Source organism: Coprinopsis cinerea (genome assembly GCF_000182895.1).
Source record: "Coprinopsis cinerea okayama7#130 chromosome 7 map unlocalized cont3.7, whole genome shotgun sequence".
NCBI lineage: Eukaryota > Fungi > Basidiomycota > Agaricomycetes > Agaricales > Psathyrellaceae > Coprinopsis > Coprinopsis cinerea.
The window spans coordinates 248462-267416 of record NW_003307538.1 but is presented as its reverse complement, the minus strand read 5'-3'; the positions used below and the strand labels follow the sequence as shown (position 1 = coordinate 267416).

At 51.8% G+C, this 18955-nt stretch overlaps 6 protein-coding genes across 6 annotated transcripts; 2 read left to right on the top strand and 4 right to left on the bottom strand.

Moving 5' to 3' along the window:
• Positions 1-68: 68 nt before the first annotated feature.
• Positions 69-2226, bottom strand: CC1G_09762 (hypothetical protein; the record flags this gene model as incomplete). Its single annotated transcript, XM_001840659.1, has 2 exons — positions 69-1978; positions 2187-2226. 2 exons carry the CDS (start codon positions 2224-2226, stop codon positions 69-71), a joined length of 1950 nt encoding a protein of 649 aa, XP_001840711.1.
• A 415-nt stretch (positions 2227-2641) lies between these two features.
• CC1G_09763 (hypothetical protein) lies at positions 2642-3983 on the bottom strand (the record flags this gene model as incomplete). Its single annotated transcript, XM_001840660.1, has 6 exons — positions 2642-3260; positions 3316-3373; positions 3433-3461; positions 3518-3588; positions 3642-3870; positions 3931-3983. The coding sequence occupies 6 exons, from the start codon at positions 3981-3983 to the stop codon at positions 2642-2644; spliced, it is 1059 nt and encodes a 352-aa protein (XP_001840712.1).
• A 368-nt stretch (positions 3984-4351) lies between these two features.
• On the top strand, positions 4352-5549 carry CC1G_09764 (hypothetical protein; the record flags this gene model as incomplete). The annotated part of the gene is made up of 6 exons (XM_001840661.2): positions 4352-4693; positions 4743-4875; positions 4931-5069; positions 5125-5178; positions 5238-5491; positions 5536-5549. 6 exons carry the CDS (start codon positions 4352-4354, stop codon positions 5547-5549), a joined length of 936 nt encoding a protein of 311 aa, XP_001840713.2.
• Positions 5550-6095: 546 nt separating this feature from the next.
• CC1G_09765 (Ras2p) lies at positions 6096-7449 on the bottom strand (the record flags this gene model as incomplete). The annotated part of the gene is made up of 5 exons (XM_001840662.2): positions 6096-6310; positions 6580-6673; positions 6744-6767; positions 7012-7034; positions 7428-7449. 5 exons carry the CDS (start codon positions 7447-7449, stop codon positions 6096-6098), a joined length of 378 nt encoding a protein of 125 aa, XP_001840714.2.
• A 563-nt stretch (positions 7450-8012) lies between these two features.
• CC1G_09766 (hypothetical protein) lies at positions 8013-12056 on the bottom strand (the record flags this gene model as incomplete). Its single annotated transcript, XM_001840663.2, has 5 exons — positions 8013-8746; positions 8806-9358; positions 9420-9701; positions 9750-11245; positions 11309-12056. 5 exons carry the CDS (start codon positions 12054-12056, stop codon positions 8013-8015), a joined length of 3813 nt encoding a protein of 1270 aa, XP_001840715.2.
• A 723-nt stretch (positions 12057-12779) lies between these two features.
• On the top strand, positions 12780-18547 carry CC1G_14757 (hypothetical protein; the record flags this gene model as incomplete). Its single annotated transcript, XM_002910733.1, has 7 exons — positions 12780-12945; positions 13000-13056; positions 13116-17173; positions 17225-17260; positions 17314-17505; positions 17567-17980; positions 18032-18547. 7 exons carry the CDS (start codon positions 12780-12782, stop codon positions 18545-18547), a joined length of 5439 nt encoding a protein of 1812 aa, XP_002910779.1.
• Between the last annotated feature and the right edge of the window lie 408 nt (positions 18548-18955).

The following is an 18955-nucleotide window of genomic DNA, read 5'->3' as shown; positions in this document are numbered from 1 at the left end:
TCATTTCTTTAAATTTTGTTATTAAGGGGGACGATGAACGCGGGGAAAATAAATACATTGTTGGGTGCCTATGGAATAGTCTTCAAAACACAAACGCATGTCCTGCGTACGACATGCTCTCCCTCTAAACGCCACATAACATCAGTCGTGACACTGTACCAGAAACCGCTTGAGCGACAAGCATCGCAATTGGGTTGAACACCGGGGTCGCTCCGATGGTAACCTGCTGCATCAGTCCAAGCGAATGTTATGCAATCGAATGGTGAGAAGTGCGGAACAACACTTCTAGTAAGAATGTTGTATCCATCTTCTCCGGTTAGATTATCTACCAGTATGAAGGTCTTGATTTGAGGTACACCCCGCTTCTCGGCTCTGGCAGCGAGAATATTGGCGAGGTATCGGTAATCGGATGAATGGATGGAGTCGGGGCCGTCGTGAAATGATGAGGCGATGACGACGAGGTGCGCTAGGTTTGGAAGGGTGTGATGAAGGGTCAAGGGCGGGAGCAAATACGAGTCGCTGATGGCACTATAGGCCGCTAGAGAGATGCCGTGGAGATGGAGCTTGGTAACTGACGTACAGCGACGGAACAACCCTCTCGCGAAATCCCACCGGTGTCCAGACCAACCCATATTGCCCATGGACGAATCAGGCTCCAGGCGCAACCGTAAAGTGGTGGCCGATTCTAGATCCCATTTTGCTAGGAACGAGGGGAGAGTGGCTTCGAACGCGTCGTACATCACCCCCAGTGACGTCGCGCCCATGAGAAAATCGACCAAATCGACGCGTATGTCGCAGAGAACACGTCCCTGTTTCTCTGCGCGAATGAGGAACATAGATCCAAACGCGAAGCTCCAGGTATCGACGCCCCGCTCCTTGGTGACCAGACGAAGAAAAGATAGCAGCGCATTTTTGAAGCGAGCAAGATCCCAAGTAGTCGGAGCGTTGGAGAAAACACGTAGTATTGTGCGACAGGAACTTCGGAGCTCTTTGAATCCCGCCAAAAGGCGCATCGCTGTGAATACCTCGGTGGTGACCTCGAAGTTGGTAAGGTGGGGTAGGTCGACAGTGTTGGGAAGATCGGCTGCCGCTTCGGTGTATAGAGCCTTTCTGAAGGATACATCTTCGATCGCATCGATGTTGTACATTGTCGGTTCGCTCCATTGGATAACGTTGTCCAAAACAAGGACCCTCAGGTCCTTCATCATGGAAATGAAGGTGATGAACGAATGTGGGGTGAAGAGATGAGAAGGACCATGTGGGTTCTGCCCGGCAGTTATTCGAGGGCTGCCCTGAAGAACCAATGATGTCAGGTTGGGGAGCCGATTGGCGAGAGACAAAGACGCGGTGTGGGCAGGCGGGCCCCGTACGTGGAGGACTTTCAACATATGAGTAACGTTAGGTCCGTCTTGCTCGATTGCCGGACAGGTGCCAGGCGGATCCCCGAATAGATTGAACGACTCCAGTGGAAGCAGTGTTTGGGAAGAGTAACTTCGCAGATCGAGTGTAAAGGAGTGAATGGTGGGTGCTCTCGCCCTTACAGCATCGATGAAGGCCTGCCGTGAAAGGATATCCTCAGCCCGCGTAAGTAGGATGTGAATCGCCTTGCATTTTGGAATGTGTTCGAACACCTTGGCATAGCTGGAGATGCGCATGTCGACGGAAACCTCGGGCCCGTGCTCTAGGGGTCCGACCCACAGTGTCAACGGGCAGGCGCCGGCCCTTGAGATGATGGTGTTAATGGTTTCGGGCAGAAGATCGGTGGCGACTAGAGAGGCCCAAATCTTTGGATTTAGCAAGAGGAGTTGGCGCCAGCGACGTGATACAGCAGCGAGGGTGAATGCCGACTTGACTTCATAGATGACGGACGATTCTGGATAAGAGGGAATTGTAATGATCTCAAAGATCGTATTGAGGACATCGTCAGGCACTTCAGAGACGAAAGAAATTGACACGTTTGTCGCGTCGGTGGTGCGATCTGAATACCGGCTTATAATTAGCTCCTGACCCACGTGTCATAGGGTGCTAGGTTGGTGGACTTTACCTGTCATTTCAAGTCAAGTACTGATATGTTGTGAGGTCGCGAGCAGTGTCGGTGGCAGGCTTGGGTGACGTGCTTAGGGATGTCCAATCTCTACACGAAGCTCCTTAAATTGCGCTGGGGAGATTGACAAGGCATTACATACAAAGGGTGGCAGCTTTGTCACGGTTAGACCATGCCACCATAGTTGTCGGTGGAGTCGTCGTTTGGACATTGAGGCCACTGCCAAATCTTGTCGCGACAAATCTGTGGACACGATTTGAGGAAGACAAAAGGAGCCAAGCATCGCGTCCAGTGGCACGATTTTATCTTCTGCCAAAACAGATACGGGAAGTTAACACCTAACCCCGGCGACAAGCGGTTTGGATGAGAGGTCCGTTTTAACGCTCGCTATCTATCCAGTTGTTTATCCAGATACCAACCACCTGGGGATTGACCATAAGGCTGGAATATTCCATGGGCTCTGCATGTACACTGTGTTCAACTTCTCAGACAAACCAGCATTGAAGCGAGAGATGGTTCAAATATCACAATGCACTTATTGTCCACACGAATCGTTGACGATAAGGAAACGTTAATATTACTCTGTAAGAACGACATCTAGTGCTCCCGCCTGAAACGTTTCATAGACGACTCTGCCGCCTCCCTTTCGACGTATTCTCGTTCGTCGGCCCATCTATCTCCCTCCTCGTACCTCTTATGCCTCTCCCTTAGTTCAAAGCGCCTCTCCTCATCCCGCCTGTCATCGTACCTGTCATCGTACCTTCTGTCGCGCGGGATGCGGTCCTCATACCTCCTGAAACCCCTTTCACTGTTAGCCTGCTCCTTGTGATCGCGGCCGTCGTAATATAACCAGCTGCCCTCGTCGCGGAGTCTCCTATCGTCACGACCTCGTCCAAAGTAATCGTGCTCGTTGTAGCCCCTCTCGTTTCGGCCCCTGACGCTCTCTCGGTCATCACGACTTCCGTCAGCGCTGCCGTCTCCCCTTTCGAAAAGATTGTCCCCCTCGTGACGACCGCCTTCGCGTAAAAATTGACTCGACAGGAGAATCGAGTCCAAGGGTTCTTCCTTCACTTCGATGGGTACCTGCCCGTTGGCTTGGGAAGCGCCCATGTGCTTACCCTGGGAAGGGCGCGGGGGACAGGTTGCTGCAGCCTTGACTTGACAGGCAGCTTCCGGGGTGGGCAGTCCCGGCCCATGCTGTGGTTTGAGGTGACGCCTGGAACAGTGATCAATATCCATAATCATTGAATTCAGAAAGGGATGTCGCGTACGTTGGCAGGCGCCGAAAGACTCGGACGATTGTTTTCGCAACGTTGACTTCCTTGGGTACTGAGATACGATGTCGTTGTCAAAAAGGATGACAATGTCTGCAGAGAAACTTCACTCACCGATGAACTTCCCGAATACATGAATGTGACTGGTCAATGTGACTGGTCAATATGAGTCAAGAAGGGGCAACTGGCGAGAGCTTACGCTTTTCCAAAGGCTTCCAATATATAGTCCTTTCCAGGATAGAGGATGTGATTGAGGGCAATGGAATCGCGCTATGCACTCATTAGTCAGTTGATGTACCTCCCAAGCGCGCTCTGGAACTTACGAGTCCGGGGGTGAGTGCACCAATATATGCCTCGCCAATGCCTTCATTGAGTTCGTAGTCGCCAAAGGAGACACGAATCAGGGTGCGAAAGGTTTTGTCCACATCCAAATTCTTTCCCATCTCGTCCCCTGGATACTCGGGGACGATACGAGGAAGTGAAGCCGATGTGAGGATAAGCGGCGCGGCGGGGCGTATCATATATTTATACGCGTACTGGAGAACCGTCGACCTGAAAGGCAACGCCGTTGTAGCTGAAGCAAAGCATTCAGATAAAAAGGAAGACCCTTACCAGTATCCCTCAGTATCGAGCAGCGTTGGTGGTAGTTGACGAGGATTAGCCATTGCGAATTTGCGATACTCCGTTGGATGGGTGTGGTATGTCGAGGAAAGGATAACCTCGGTCCTTCAAAAGTAGGGTAATCTTTAGTGAGAAAAGGATTAAGCACGTGTTGTAGCTGGACATGACGATGGACAAAGATGGCACAAAAGAGCGTGGACAAGAGGCTTGAAAGGGAGACGACACCCTTTGAGCGGGGTTTGAAAAAGCATGTTATCGGCAAGTTATCGGCGGCCGGTCCAAGCCAACCGTCATGCGGCATGCCGTGCTCTTTCTTTCACCTTCCTTTGTCACGTCACTGCCAGATGTCGAACTGGATAACTCGAGGTGGGTTTTGTGTTTAACACTCGATTCGCCTTGATCACCTCTTGAAATGCCCTCCATGCCACGGCAGACCATATTCTTGACCCCCTCCAACTACAAGAAAACTTCAATCATTCCAATTGGGACCGCTCGTTCTGGTCTCTGTAGCATCTACTTCTCACCCGACGGACACTACCTAGCTGGTGCTACAGGCCGCAAGATCATCGTCTGGCAATTACAATCCGACAGAGGCGTCAATGACAATTGCAAAGAAAGATGGACTCGTCACGTCGTTTATTCCCTCGAACCTCATGATACCTCCATCATCACTTGTATGGTGTGGGCATTGGATCATAGCATTGTTATCGGCACGAGCACAGGCAACCTATATTTTATTCAGCTGAGCTCATCCGTAAGTAATTCTCTCGTTGTCTTGTTCTGAAGGTTCAAACACTACATAGGGGACGACGTTGGAGGGGTTTCAAGTCTCGAATCACCCCATTAAGTTCATCGCTCTCAACAGCAACTCACAGCTCATGGCAGTTGTCGCCGGCAAGCGCGAGGTCGGCATTTGGGAATTCTCGGCGACCAAAGGTATTTTCGCCTGCTTTGTTTCGACTGAAAGACCGCTGACCTTGGACGGTGCCAGATTCTTGGCAAGGGTGCATCTATCTCCGCTCTCCTGAAGACTCTGTTGGCGCAAGCCGAGAGGTACTCGTCACTTCTGTGTCCTGGTGCAACTCGGAAGTTCCACTTCTCGTCGTTTCCTATTTCCACCACGGCGTCTTGTGAGTACCGCATTTTTCGTGCTATTGAATCGGAAACCAACCCCTGAATTGAAAGGACGTGGAACCTCGCAGATCTAGGCGTCGTTTCAATTGTCAAGACCGATGTCATGTACGTTTCATGTTATCTTCCTTGGACAGTCCCGTGGATGACGATAAACCCAGTCCTAGTGCCACTCTCTCCCCGGATGGGCAAATGATGTCGATCCCGAACGCAAAAGGGACTTTCGACTTGTACGATCTGGAGCTGAAGGAGAAAGTGGCGACATTGTATGATCCCGATGAACCTGTGTCCCGTAACAGCAAGCCAGAGGCTCGCCCTGGAAGGTTCATGTACGGCGGGTCCTGGTTCATTGGCGGCAATGGCACGAGCCTCAGATTATGGGATGTATCGAGCCATCTCCCTGCTCAGCGACTTTGCTTAGGTATGTTGTATCGGTTTACCCATGGCATACGGGTAGTCTTACAGTTGAATCCAGGTGAAGCCCCGGTCAGCCTTCGGTTGCTCGCTGTCAGCGGTACTGTTTCGGGAGACGCCTTCAATAATGTCAGGGTCGCTGCCCTTGGAGAAGGCGAAGAAACTGGCATACACATTTGGACAGCGTCCTTTGAACGTGAGCTTTCTCTTACTTTATGGCCCTACATATCGTGTATACTTATCTTCAGCCGTGACTCCAGATAAACCCGCCGGACACTCGATCAGGCCGTCGTCTTCGCGGATTCATCACCAGCAACAATCACAACAAATCTACAAGGCCTGGACTCCTTGGGCAGTCATTGGCTCCTTTCTCTTTCTTTCTGTGTTGTTTTCGCTCTATCCTTAGTACCAGATCAATATACGCGTAGAGCCGCGTAGATGTATTGTGTATTTACGAGTCTATTTCTTCTGATTAATGAATTGGTTCTCTTGTGTGGAACGTTCACCTCTCAATGCTTGAATCAATGTCCAAGGCGTCTTTTGGAAGGGGGTTTCTGTTTGGGTATTGACAAGAGACCGACAGTGAAGTACCTGTGAACTACAGACAAAGCCTAGCGACTAGCATATGATACATTTATTTTTCTTCGTGCGGCTTTCTTCGTACGCGGCTTTCGGTTGGGTGCTCCGACATACGCGGATGACATGAGCAAATGCCCGCTCGACGTTTTCTCCAGCTTGGCCGATGTCTCCAGAAAGTCGCACGAAAAGGATCGCGCCATGGCCCTCCCCTCCTCCCTCGACACTTCTCGATCATGCTTTCTGTCAGCTTTATTCCCAATCAGAAGAAACACAGGCTTTTGGCCCTTGACTCTAGTCATTGCCTATTGAAAAATATGAAGACGTTCAAGCGAAACTCGCGAGTCGATGGAGTAAACGAGAACGAATGCGTCTGCCTCTCTGGCGAAGGGATACGTTAGACAGCTGCACCGTAAAGACGTTGAAGACATGTCCTACCGAATCCACTGATCACGCAAACTGGCATACTCCTCTAACTCAAGGGTGAACATTAATTCAGTGTGCTAGATTAACCCTTACCCTGTCCGGCAGTGTCAATGACTTCCACGAAGCACATCTGCCCGTCCAACACCATTTGTCTTTGGTATGCGTCTTCGATTGTAGGGTCATATATCTATGACCCGCGTGACAGGGCATGTCTGGTAAATAACCAATAGACTGGTGGTTTGGCAGACTCGTCTCACCTCTACGAACATGCCCATGACAAACTGCGCAAATGAATTAGTTTATGGCGGAGCGACTTGGGCGACATGTGCACCTGGACTTCGTGACAAGGGATTCTGTTATGATCACGGGTTGTGGCATCTCATCGCATTTGCCGAATATCGCGATCGTCTATAATAATATAGGTGTACAATAAGACGCAACCTCAACACAGTCGTCAAAGGTCCACCCACAAGACCATGGGTAGTCGACGATGTTGACAAAGGTTTCCTCGTGACAATGGCTGACCTCGGTCAATTCTCCAAACCCCCCTAGTTACAATGCCACTAGCCACTCAGCCGATGGTTGTTTAAATCCTGCGCCCCGGATCTGTCATGCAAAACTCTTTTCAGCGCCCTTCATGGATTCCTCCGGATCCCATCATACTCGCTCGCGGCCTGGTGCACCTCAGCGCAATCTCGCCTTCATCCTCGGTCTATTTCGTGATTTCCCCTCCTCTTCTCGGGTATCACAGCTGATCCAGTAGGTCCCCTCCGAGTTCTGCAACCTTATATAACATGCCCATGGTATCCTCAGGCTCAGTATCAGCTTGTTCCATCTTCTCGTCGTCGTATCTGCGGCGTATACGACATCCAAGACGATCCAGATGCTGACGGAGGACCTGTCCTTTCGGTTCGAAGAGGAGCGACAAGGTTATAACATACAAATACCGCTCGGCAATGTCATTGACGCGAAACCACAGCTTCTCTTTTCCAAATCGAGGGATGCCGCAGGAATTACGAGGATAATCTTTGCACCAAACGACCTCCATTTATGGCCGAGCAGTGCAACTCATGGAAACTTTGCATGCTTAGGAACCCAGCGGCCCTCAATCGCGTCTCACTTTTGAGTGAATATCTTGGAGAGGCGATCGACAACTTCGTCACCAACGTCTCCTGGACTTCCTTGGTAAGTATTTGACAGTCACCAATATCCTGTCCACCAATCGCTATTCTAGGTCTTCCTTGCGGCGTCTTTCTCGTGCTGGATTCCCATTTGTCATAATTGGGTTAAATCCTTTTTCGCTCATCTCTTTGGGTCTGACTGAGTCATCGTTCAACGCAACGTTATCTCTTCCGTCCCTCCTTAAAGCATTGGTTATTATTCTGTTCCATATCCATCCATCGCTATGCATAGGCTACTCGGTATATTTGCAATTTCGATTACATCACTAACTCGACACCCCTAAACCTACATAGTGGTTCACATCTGAAACAAGCGCATCGAGAATGTCAACCTTGACAGGGGACTTAGAGATACGGAGCAGTATGCACCTTGTCTAGCGGGAGAACCGTAGTGCATTGAATTGTCACCAACGGTCCCGCTACGATTTCCTGAGGACAAGCCGCGAAGTGGCACTGTACTTGAGAAATGTCGACGACTGTGAGTTCGCCCCTGAGTGTTCGCTTGAGCAGACGGCCCCCAGCAACCTGAAACTCGCGGTAGTGGTCCAGGTGGCGTAAATCGTCCTCCAACTCTTCAAGTTCTTCGATGGCTGCAAAGGTCTGGCTGACCCTAGTACCCATGAAGTCTCTTGAATGGGAAAATATCGAATGTATTCGGCCTGCTCTCCACTCCCCGGAGTGTCCAACTGAAAAGATCACCCTAGAATCGGTTTTCGATGAGGTAGATGGGGTGAATCGTTGGCCGAGGCGCGTGATGCTCGTGTGATAGGTAGCTTTCTTGGGGATGACGGAGACGTACGGCTGATGTGCTGAAATCCATCGGGTCAAGGCTTCATGCTCCGACTTTCTCAAGAACGCTGACTTTTGCCCCTCGCTTTCTACCGCAGATTTGAGTACTTCGTACCGGCTGTTGTGAATGAGAACATCGTTGATGCGAGTGCCGCGGTAGTCCTTGCTATAGCGATCGTGGAAAATCCGAACCAATTTGTGGAGGGCAGCAGGTAGAGCGAAGCATTTGTAGATTGCCCTTAAACACTGGGCGGCGCAAAACCTAACGAACATAGTCTTTTCCATTTCGCCTACAAGACCGGATATAAGGTGTTTAGTATCGGGCAATGGGAAACAAAAGAACACCCACCGAATTTCATATTCTTAGGAATACTCTGCATAATGTAGTTGTAGCGTTCGAACGGGAAACAACGCCACGCATGTACTGGGCCGAAAGAGCGCAGTTGCCGTCCAAAGTGGAGAGCGAGGTGTTGATAAGGGGTGATGGTAGTACCGGGATACAGCTCAAGCAGCGTCGTGAGGTACTGGCGGATGTGAAATTCATATTGGCGAATACGTTCTTCGTTTAATCGGTGCATGGTGGCTAACTTGACAGCGCTGACAAGGTGCATGAAGTTCTCGAGGCGGCGGCGTTCGATAGAGCCAGAAGGCTTGCTTCCCCACAGGCGGATGAGGGTGATTGGAAGGTTAATCATACAGAAGGTCCTCCATTGATCTGCGGTGAACTTGCCCCATTTCTTTTCTCCCGGTCGCTTTGGAGCAAGCGCTTGCCAAGTGGGGACCCGCAGTTGCACCATATCGCGTCGTATTTCCTCCAGGACTCCTCTACCCAGGACACGCGTTTTCCTTGGCGCAGTTGCAGGGCTCGATCCGTCCGACGATATCAAGCCTAGCCGCTTCCGCTACGAGAAAGTGAGCATGGTAATGAGAAAACCCGTACTCTGGAGGCGTAAGTGCACTAACCTCGTTTTGGATGTACTCTTTGAGAACCTCCTTCCCCAGTCTCGATACAAGTTCTTCCGACATGGGTGGAGAAATCATCGGCATAACCTTGCTACGGAACACGATAAGTGCGTCTACCTTCGTGAGCTTCCTGATGTCCGTCTTGCTCCCGTTCGCGAAAAGGTCTTCAATTGTTCGCCCTTTGGAAAGTTCAGATTCATCGTTGCTGACAGGGGCAGGATCTTCAGACGAGGAGGGGGGTACGTATCGACCTGTGTCCGTGAACCAGCCCTGCCGGACTCGCTATCTGAGGGTCAGTACTTTGTCGAGATATCTAGACGAGGTACGTACATATTGAAGCAATCTGTCGACAAGAAACTTTTTCTTTCCCCGGAAATTCAAGGTAGATGTCTCGCGACATAGCTCACGGAGAACGGGAACAGATAGCCCTTTGAGCGCTTCCTCTGTGCCGTGGCGGAGGATATGCGTGCCATGTCGAACCTGGGCTTCAGTAGGCTGTGTGCCTGTGCGATCGAAGGTGATCCCGTCCCCATCTTCGAGAGTGACATCCATACCCCAAATCGACCGACAGTGGTGTTGAAATAATCGAAGGTAGAAAGCGTGCATCGAGTCGATGATGGTGAAGGCGGTAGGATCCCAATATGGCAATCGCAGCAGCTCCGACCAGCGCACTCCATGTTCATGGGTGATCGCTTCTCGTTCGGCTAGAGAAGATGCCGATTTCCATTTCCTAGCCCATTCGAGATGGTCTTTCCAGCTTCGCCTTCTCCAATTTTCGACGTCGAGGTCATTGATGTCGTCCAAACACTGATGGCATTCCGAACAGAACTTGTTGGATTTGTAGTGGGCAAAGCCGCTCGTTTGTCGCGAAGCTGGCAGATCGCATACCAATGGGACCAAAGCGCCGCGGACAGTGCAGCCTTCAGGGAAGCGAAACGTTTGGGTGAGGTAAACCCCAGGGCTCCATAACCTCAGCAGATCCTTGACAAGCGGACGAAGAAGGTGGTTGAGTTCGTGTTGGGAAGGACCTTGAGGACCGGGAATGATGCCAACAAGGTAGATGTTTTCAAGATCGTATCTGATCGTCGGTGGTAGGTTTAGGCAGACCATGTACAGAGCCCCTACCGTCACCTTCTTTCCTGCCTCTTTGTTGCGGTATGGGTTAAAGCCATCCATATTGAGGCTAAAGACAAGACGACTCTCCCCCTTTGGAGCCTTGACGAATGTCGTCCCGTCGCTGTCCTTGAAATCTCGAAGTGCAGTTGCATCCCAGATGTCCCAAACGAAGTCTTTGTTCGGGAACCTTTCTGTGGGATCGGAATATAGATAGTCTTGAAGGTCAGGGCGAGCGAACAGACGCCCAAGGTATTCGTTGAACTCTTGGTGATGAAATTCACGGATCGGTGTTTCGGAAACGCCTGAGCGGGTTTTTCGCCTCTTTCGTAAACGAGCTCCGCAAACAGCGCCAAAAGTGATGGCAGTGCAGAGCTCTGGTCGACTGGTAGCAGGGAGGGATGGATCTACCCAGTAGAGCCTGAAGCATTGCGGACAGCAGATGTAGGCGCGAGATCGAGGCATCAGGTCGAGGTACTCGGGACCTATGATGCGACGAATATCGAGACGAACATGGCTTGCGGAACTGTGAAGGGGGAGGGTGCTAATACCGGACTCGATGATTTGAAGAGACGTGACGAGGGCGAATGATTTCAACAAGAAGGTGCAGTCGTCGATGGATATATTTGAAAGGAGATGCAGGGTGGAGACGATTAGGTAGATTGCAAGGACGGTATTGCTAAACAAATGGCGCTTATTCGAGTAGAAGTGGCCTGCGGGCGCGGGTGGTGGGGTCAGCTTTAAAATGGACTAGACATGAACCATAGGCGACCTACTAGTATTGAAAACATTGCTATGAAGGGATACCTCCTTCTGGCGCTCCCACTCCTTAAGTAACAGTTCCTGACATCGTTTGCGGTTGCGTTCGACGGTTTTCATCAATGTGGTCGCTCTGAGTCGAACAGACACGTTCGGGTGGCCCTTCTGGGACACTGCATAGGCGTGCGCCCGTTCCAGTAGGCCAAGGTAGCCGATGGCTTGGGAATTGGCAGCGATGGAGGGGTCCAAGGATAAAATCTCCTCTAATTCCGGGTCCGAAAGGGCGGGCGAGCGCTGAGAAGCCCCTGGCGAGGTGGAGAAGCAAAGAATCGTTGCTGGATCGTTGAATATTTGGTCGGCCGGTCGAATTTCCTCGAGTAACAAATTGATGGCTGAAGAGGCTGAGTCGTTGGGGTGACTGTTCTTCTCAACCGTTTTGTACTTCTTCTTGCTGCCATCGTTTGCGGTCGGCCGACTCGAGCTCGCAATCGGTCGTTGGTACGCCGTGAAAGGTCGCAAATTGGACGGTTCGGAGACTCCGACGGTTTGAGGGGATAGTGTGCTTGATGAATCAATGCGATAAGGCGCAAGTTTCGATGAAGCAAGGCCCCGTTTCTCCTCGAGCTTCCTATGGGCTTTGGCTTCCTTCTCTGGGATCCAGCGGCCGGAGGAAGGAAGCCCTGTCACTGGGCAGGGTCCAGGATGGAGTGTGCACTCCGAGCACTCGCAGAGATGATTGATCACAGGAAGCTTGGGTGGTGGCATAATGGCACATCAATAACCAGGAATCGGGAGGGGAATTTCGTGAGTGGCAGGAGTCTGGAGAAAGAGGTAATTCATAACGAGCACGAAGAAAGTTGCCCGGGATCAATTATCATCAAGGTGTTGCTTGGCGTTGTGATTTTGATCTGTCTTCGATGACATTGTGAAGACCCTTGGACAGGCCCTTGATGATACACTTCTCACAATCTTGTCCCCTTCGTACCGGCAAAGGTGCAGGTACTTACATATCACCTCGATGCCGACTTTTCGACAACTTTGTGGCAACCTTTGAACGCGATTGCGGGGATTCCATGATGCAATCACTCTTGGTCGCGGTCATCGTCAGTCATCGTCATTGTCACCGCGGCATCCTCAACCTTAGACCATGGCGATGACCACCCTGGACAATGTTTGTCACATTCGTCCTTTGCCACCAGGAATCTACTTTGGATCCTTTCGCTCAATGTTTGCGGGACAAAGAGGTCGTTGAAGGGGTCGTGTCGAGGTGGCATGCTTGCACTAGTGTTTGCAGAGACGCAGTGTCAGGTAAGTATATATATATAGATCCGAAGCTTGTCGTTTGCGATGTACTCAATCTGTGTGTCTCTTCACAGACCCCAGAAGAATAATTCCTCAGAAACAAATCGCTTAGGATGGCAGGTTCATTCCATCTTCATCTCTCGTGCGCCAAGGGCTGACCGACAAACTTTCGCTAGAGACATTGAAATGGGCGACAATTCTAGTCCCCCGAAGTTCGCAGGGCTGAAACGTCGAGGAATAATGGGAGACGATGGGCCTGAACTCAAGCGTACCAGGTCCTGGCAACCACCAGGGCCATCCCAACCCCCAAGGATTCGCCGTGCGAGTCGTCTCACAGCTTCGAGAGCCAAGAGTAGGTGAAATGTTTTTTTCCGCCAGCTTCAACGCGCTCAACCATACTTTATAGGGCGCTCATTTTTCACGCAGCGACGACATTCAAGTAATGTCCATACCCAATCATCGAGTGAGTAATCAGCATCCAGATCCTCGTTACGGTTCTAAGTGGTGTCGTCGTGACTTTAGACGCTGCCCAAGATCAGGAGAGTGAGAGCGAGATCGAAATGCACTTAATGGTTGCGGATGAACAAACTACAGAAGCGCCTCCCACCCCTTCAGAACCTTTCCCTATATCCAGCAACCACCTTCATGACGCACCGGCAGGCCCGACTAGCAGCATGAAGATCGATGTTCAAATTCAAAGACTAACCGAAGACGGGAATGGGGGTGGCGATTCGCAAGACGAGATGGCTGAAGAAGAGGTCGACCAAAGCCCCGATACTACACAGGACGGTCAGAATGGGAGAATGGGCGACGGCGACGATGACATGGGTGAAGAAGATGTCGATGGGGACCGCGAATTTGTCATGGATGAACTGGAAGGTGACGGGAGACGGAGCGAAGGCGATGATGGGGCAGGTGACCTGTACGAAGAAGAGGTCGACAGGGTCTCCGGGATTGCGGAACATGAACCGGAAGAGGATTGGGATGGGGGAATGGGCGAAGGCGAAGATGGCACGAGGGTAGAAGATGACATGGGCGGAGGAGACGTCGCTGACTACGACCACCGGAAAACTAGCGGAGACGACAACGAGTCTGCCTTCTCCGGCCTCGATATTCAGCTAGCGATTGCTCCCAGTTGTTTGAACCCCTGCGCTGGTCTTGTGCCAAATCCTCATCCGTATAATGACGCGACAACGCACGGCAGCCACCCTTACCTCCCCACTCACACCCCTACAACCCCGTTCTGCGACTCTCCCAAAGCCTTCGCTGGCCTCAACTCAGCATCCTCCTCCGAAGTATTGCACGGCTCTCCAAAGGCATTCGCATCCATGGCCGCCCAAGGTATCACGGCGAACCCCGATCAACTGTCGAATATGGAGGGACGAAGAGGTGTCGGGGGAATGGGCGAAGGCGACGCGGACGAAGATGGCGAAGACACGGATGAACCAGAAGGGAATGGGAGATTATCAATGAGCGAAGGCGACGATGGCGCGGGGGAAGATGGTATGGAAGGAGATGTCGATGGGGAACATGAACTTTCAGTAGAAGATAACAGCGCCGCTGAACACGACCACCGGAAAACTAGCGGAGATGACAACGAGTCTGCCTTCTCCGGCCTCGATATTCAGCTAGCGATTGCCCCCAGTTCTTTGAACCCCTGCGCTGGTCTTGTACCAAATCCTCATCCGTATAATGACGCGACAACGCACGGCAGCCACCCTTACCTCCCCACTCACACCCCTACAACCCCGTTCTGCGACTCTCCCAAAGCTTTCGCTGGCCTCAACTCAGCTTCCTCCTCCGAAGTATTACACGGCTCTCCGAAGGCATTCGCATCCATGGCTTCCCAAGATATCACAGCGAACCCCCATGAACTGTCGAATATGGAGGGACGAAGGGGTGTCAGGGGAATGGGCGAAGGCGACGCGGGCGAAGATGGCGAAGACATGGATGAACAAGACGCCAATGGGGACGGTGAATCTGTCATGGATGGACCAGGAGGGGAGGGGAGAACGGGCGAAGGCGAAGATGGCATGGATGAAGAAGATGCCGACGGGGACCCTGATTCTGTCGTGGATGAATTGGAAGGGCGCGATGGGGACCATGAATCTGTCATGGATGAACTGGAAGGTGACGGGGGACGGAGCGAAGGCGATGATGGGGCAGATGACATGGACGAAGAAGAGGTCGACAAGGTCCTCGTAATTGCGGAGCATGAACTGGAAGGGGATCGGGATGGGAGAATGAGCGAAGGCGAAGATGGCATGGGCGGAGGAGACGTCGCTGAACACGACCACCGGGAAACCAGCGGGGACGACAACGAGTCTGCCTTCTCCGGCCTCGATGTTCAGCTATCAATGCCTCATAGAGCCTCGACTACCTCCGCTGGCTTTGTAGCACACCCCCATGCACCTAGCAATGTGATGATGTCCGATTACCACCCTCCTTCCCGCACTGTGCATGACTTTACAAACGCGCTCACTCAGGCCGCCCGTGGGGGGCCGATTGAGTCACTACAAGTGACGAATGCACCTACCATTTTGTCTACAACACCTGGAGATGTCAAGATGAACGACGATCTGCCGTTCAACATGGGCTCCCCTGATCGCAAACCCGCAGGCTCTGCCACAGGCGTCAACTTCTGTCCGACCTCAACTCCTAACCAACAGGTCTCGGTCGACCATGAGATGGGAAATGAATGCGATAAAACAAGCCACGGTATGTGCCAAATATGTCAAGATCGTGTCAGAAGGCTTTACTTAATGAGCAACGAAACAGACATAGTCCTGGTTCGAAATTTGGCTGCTAATACAACGTTTACATTCTCCCAACCGCACTCTTCTCGAACCATACCTTACGGCAATCACCTTCCGAGGCGGTTCGACTCGAATGTCTTCGACGTTTCGCTTCGATCGTCATCGAATGCATTCGAAGGTCTAGACAAGTCAATGCAGGTGTTACCTACCGGTAACGGCTTGCTATCCTTTCACTCTCTGAACACCTTTCAAACCCAGCGTAGCACCGGGGCATCTGGTTTAAGAAAAGGACTTGCGTCACCGGATAACCTTTTCAATCCTTCCTCATTCAACTCTACCCTTCCACCCTCATTCGACAAAGGACGCGATTTGAACAGGCTGAACAAGGTCTCCCCGAGAAAACCCTCGACTGGCCATGTCCCATCGTCTTCGAGAGCGGCAGTTGAACTTAGACAGGAATCTTCCGCGGGTTCATCGACAGTGCGCGGCCTGTCACCATCGAGGATGTTGGTTGAACCCAGAGGACGGCCGTCTTTTACAGTTCGCCAGCCATCGCCTTCGGGAACTTTGCCTGACCCGCCATCTAAGCCTACTGCCCCTCCTTCCCCTCTCGAACAGACGCATACAGGTGCCTTCCGTGATTTGCACTTCATGGAGCAGGTCATACCAAATAAACGGTCCACAGAACATATCTCCTCGTTGGCGATTGAATCATCGTCTAGACAAACTCCGCCCTCCGCTCTCGAAAGGGCCCGTATCGACGCCTTCGATGGCTTGCACTCCATGGAGCCCGTGTTGCCAAAGAAGCCCCCAACAGTACATTTCCCATCCCCCTCGAGACCACCGGTTGAACTTCAACGAGGGCCTTCCCCTTGTCCGTCCTCGTCAACACCGGTTCTTGCAGCTTCTATTGAAAATCCGCGTACCGACGCCTTTAGTGATCTGGGTTCGATACAACAGGTTGCACCGAGTCGCCTTCACTCGGGCAACATGCCTTGGGCTGCTCAGTCCTCCTCGTCGAGAGTACGGACAGGAGCCAGCATGCAGCGCGCCAATGCGTGCACTCGGAGTCGCACGAAATCGCCAGAGGTGGCTTCAGCTCCTGCTTCTGCGTTCGACGGCTTACTGGATGCACCTCGCGCACACACGTTTGACCCCCCCTCGCCATCTGGGATGCGTCAAGAGAGACCTGAACGGTCGCAAGACCCTTTCGCCATGGAACTGGACAACCGAGAGGATATCTTCGACTCGGAACCCGAGGAGATCCAGTACGGGGGTGAAGCGGACCGCGACTACGACAGCGAAGGCACACAGAACTTTGACCATGAAGATGCGGACGACGACCTTGCTGATGACGAGGGGGCATCCACTCAACATCGACCCCGACCAACGCAACAACCGGCCTTGGAGCAGGCAGGTGCTCTGACCCGTTCGACAGGCCAGCCGGCTTCTCAGAGCGATGCCGAGTACGACTCGGAGCAGGCGAGGACACTCACCCGCCCTATGTTAACAGCGCAGCGAAGAACGAATAGCCCATACCCCCGTCCTTGGAAGGGAAAGGGGCGTCAAATCGATCCGATAGATGAAAGGACGCCAGGCCCCAGTCGAAGGCCAGCCATACGCTCTTGGAAGGGAAAGGAGCGCGAGTTCAATCCGATAGATGAAAGGACGCCGGGCCCCAGTCGAAGGCCAACCACACGCTCTTGGAAGGGAAAGGAGCGCGAGTTCAATCCGACAGACGAACCAACGCCGGGTACAAATGATCAAATGGTGGATGATGCCGAACGAGGGTCGAATCTGAACAGTTTTGACCATCCATTTGTGGTACGGACCTCTCCACATGCATTAAATGTGTATTCACTGGTTCCCCTTCAGGATGCTGTGTTTTCCTCCTTTCAGGGAAGTTCAAAGGTCCGTTGGGTGTAGTTTGTATCGGCGCCCTCACGCTGACATACCTGAAATAGCCTCTGACCCAGGACGACATGGCACAGGCCCTACTAGCTTTGGGACTCATCCACGGACGACCAAATGGCACAGAACCTCAACCTCAGTCGCTCAAGCCGCAGCTTCAAGGAGAACAAGGGCAGTCTCTCCCAAACCCTTCAAAAGATCCCAAGCAAAAAAGGCCTCGCACCGAAGATAGGAAATACAAACAGGTGAGCTTCGATAGCGATTATCCTTCTCGACATTATTGACGGGCTTAATTATTTGTTCAAGAAATGTGTGCGAAGCCACGCACTTAAATGTATGGGCCGCAGGAAGGGGACGAAACTCTCCCCACATCCCATCACGAGTGTGGGACCCCAAAATCTCGAACGGTTTTACCGTCACAGAAATAATCCCTCCTCAGAGTATGGTCCAGATATCAAAAACCTCGTCTTACACCTAGACACCACAGCCCACCCCACCGTTCGCAAGCGGGGTGCTATCTGGAATGAAGAAGCGGCCGATCTTTTCGTCGAAGACATTATCCTGGAAGATGACTACGGATTCACCGATGACGATAAGCCCGAACTGCGAGAAATATTTTTGGTCCATATCAAAGCATTGGAAGGACAATACAAGGCCTTCATGGCCGCAGACGATATAGTAAACCTGGAGGCTAAGGCTTCGGTTGCAAGGCGACGATATGTGCGTTGTTCTCCGCATTTGCTGCGACTTCCCTTTCTGATTTACGTTTAGCGCTTCGAGCGGCGTCTACAAGTATGCCTCTATTTTGAAGATGAAGACGAAGCCTTCAAGAAACTGAGCCAGCTTTTCTCCACCTTCCGGTTCAACTGGGAATGTTGCAGTGGTGACGAATCGGAGGGTCCAGGTCCTAATCGACCTCGCTATAAGCGTCGTGCCATCACCACTCTCCCTTGGCGAGCCCAATGGCTTCGGGAGGTGATGGATGTATTGGATAAACTCCATCTTGTTCTGCGCTTCCCCGATGGCGTACATGCAACTCCCGGTCGATTCCCAACCCCTCGCTTCGATCCCGCGGCTTTGGACCCTTCCCGAAAAATCGAAGAGACCGTCTACGCCGCGCCGCGCCACGGGCTACCGGGTAACTTCTACGACGAGGTGTGGTTGCGTGAAGAGAACTTCCAGTCTCAGCGCAAAGCTTTAGGAAGGGACAACGACGTGATAATTGAGATCTCGCCATATGTCAAGAGGCTCGTCATTTTCGCTCGACTCCAAATCATTCAATTTTGACTGACATTGTGGATTACAGGCTGGCAGAGACCGCCCGACATGTCATTAACGCCAAAACACCACCCTTGCCCAGACCCCGACGGGATTCGTAGGGAGTACGTTCCGTATACGTATCTACTCGTCTCTGGCTGTTATAGTATACTTATTTATTTGCTTCATAGCGTGATGATAATTTTGATCTTGATTTGTCAACAATTTGACATTGATTTGACGACAATTTTTGACCGTTCCCTCTGCTCGCATTTGTCTCCTTCCGTGAAGTTGTCTTTGTCATTCCCCCATTGACAAGATTCTCAGCCCGTAAACCCCTTTGACGAGATCCAACTCGTGCCTCTAGAACCCAATGGGACCCGCAGTCGTTGGACAAAGAGAGTCGTTGACAAAGGGCGATGGATTCAGATAAAATCA